Source organism: Tigriopus californicus, chromosome 4, assembly GCF_007210705.1.
Source record: "Tigriopus californicus strain San Diego chromosome 4, Tcal_SD_v2.1, whole genome shotgun sequence".
NCBI classification, from domain to species: Eukaryota; Metazoa; Arthropoda; class Copepoda; order Harpacticoida; family Harpacticidae; genus Tigriopus; species Tigriopus californicus.
This window is the reverse complement of record NC_081443.1, coordinates 2933592-2934862: the sequence shown is the minus strand read 5'-3', so window position 1 is coordinate 2934862 and position 1271 is coordinate 2933592. Positions and strand designations below refer to the sequence as shown.

General features: G+C 42.3%; 1 protein-coding gene across 1 annotated transcript in view; it reads left to right on the top strand.

Annotated features, from left to right (window-relative positions):
- The first annotated feature begins 377 nt into the window (after positions 1-377).
- The window catches only part of LOC131879393 (rhodanese domain-containing protein CG4456-like), a 1689-nt gene continuing 795 nt past the window's right edge, over positions 378-1271 (top strand). The window contains 2 exon segments of the mRNA XM_059225700.1: positions 378-706; positions 782-962. Of these exon segments, the coding sequence (XP_059081683.1) occupies positions 654-706; positions 782-962 (234 nt within the window). The 5' untranslated portion in view covers positions 378-653.

Below are 1271 nucleotides of genomic sequence, written 5' to 3'. Positions count from 1 at the left end.
CCTAAAGCTCTAGAATTACACCACTCAGCAATTGTTTTCCGTATATTTTTATCGACTTATTCCCCAACTATTTCGCCATTTTTCCCAGCTATTTTTAGCCGCTATTTTGCCAAATTCAATCGACTATTTTTGACACCTGTAGTTATCAGGATATCCATGAAGTGTTGGTTGAATTCACGGTTGGGATCACACGAATCGTATGTAAGTAAGTTAGTAGTGGAGGAATGCAAACGTAGCAAAAGTACGATTTAACAGCTCGTACTCAAACAATGAACGTGTCTTGGACTAAAGCCCGAAAAACGAGCCCTGGCTGGATGTACGCAGGACAACCAACTGGTTCAAAACAACGAGGAGAGTATCCACCGTATTTAAAAGATAGCCCGTGGCATTCCCACTCTACAGTTACGTAACTGACGCTCCTGGGTAAAGAGAGGTCTACTTATCTCATCTTAAACTGAAACGCAGAATGGATCGGATTTTGGTCCTGAGTCTCTTTTGGAATCCTTCATGCCTCCAATGGCTTAGAAATTAATCCCATCTCCACGTCGGATCTCTTGGCAACATTGGAGAGCGGACAAGTCCGAGTCTTTGATGCTCGAAGTGATTTTGAGCGGGAAGTCGATGGTTACATTTTAGGCAGTGAACTCTTGCCTATGGACACGATCTTCGATGACACCGAGGACAAACCGGATTTGGAGACTTTCAAGTACGTGCCAGCATCATTATGAGCAGAGAAAAGGTAACTTTGTTTCATGATTACTATTGCCTTCTTTTTCATAAGGCCAAAAGAAGATGGCCCGACAATGGTGGTTTACGTCTCGGATAAGGGTTTCGGAGCTCGGAAAGCGGAAAGTGTGCTAAAATCCTTGGGGTTCGATTCGGTGCGGTGTTATTTTGGTGGTTTGGACGAGTGGAAGGCCAGTGGAGGCGATTATGAGTTTCCCCGATTCGTCAAATTTCAGGTACGAATGTTTTCATTTAGCAAAGTTGTTTAAATAAGAAAGTAGGAGAGGCACGTTGTCAAAAACTGACGATGTGGAATTTTAACGGCAAATTTTAGCAGTGGAGTAAAGGTTAGCATTTACATATGGTGAGGATTTTAATTCTGAAGACTGTTATACCTTTGTTCACGAGGTCAAATGTGATGGTCCAGAACGACCTACAAAATTCATGTCATGACCAAGACAGAATCTCTCGTTGTGAATCAAATTGAATCATTCTTCTATACCAATCTCTTCTTTGAAACGATGACGAAATCGGTCTTCCTTCTC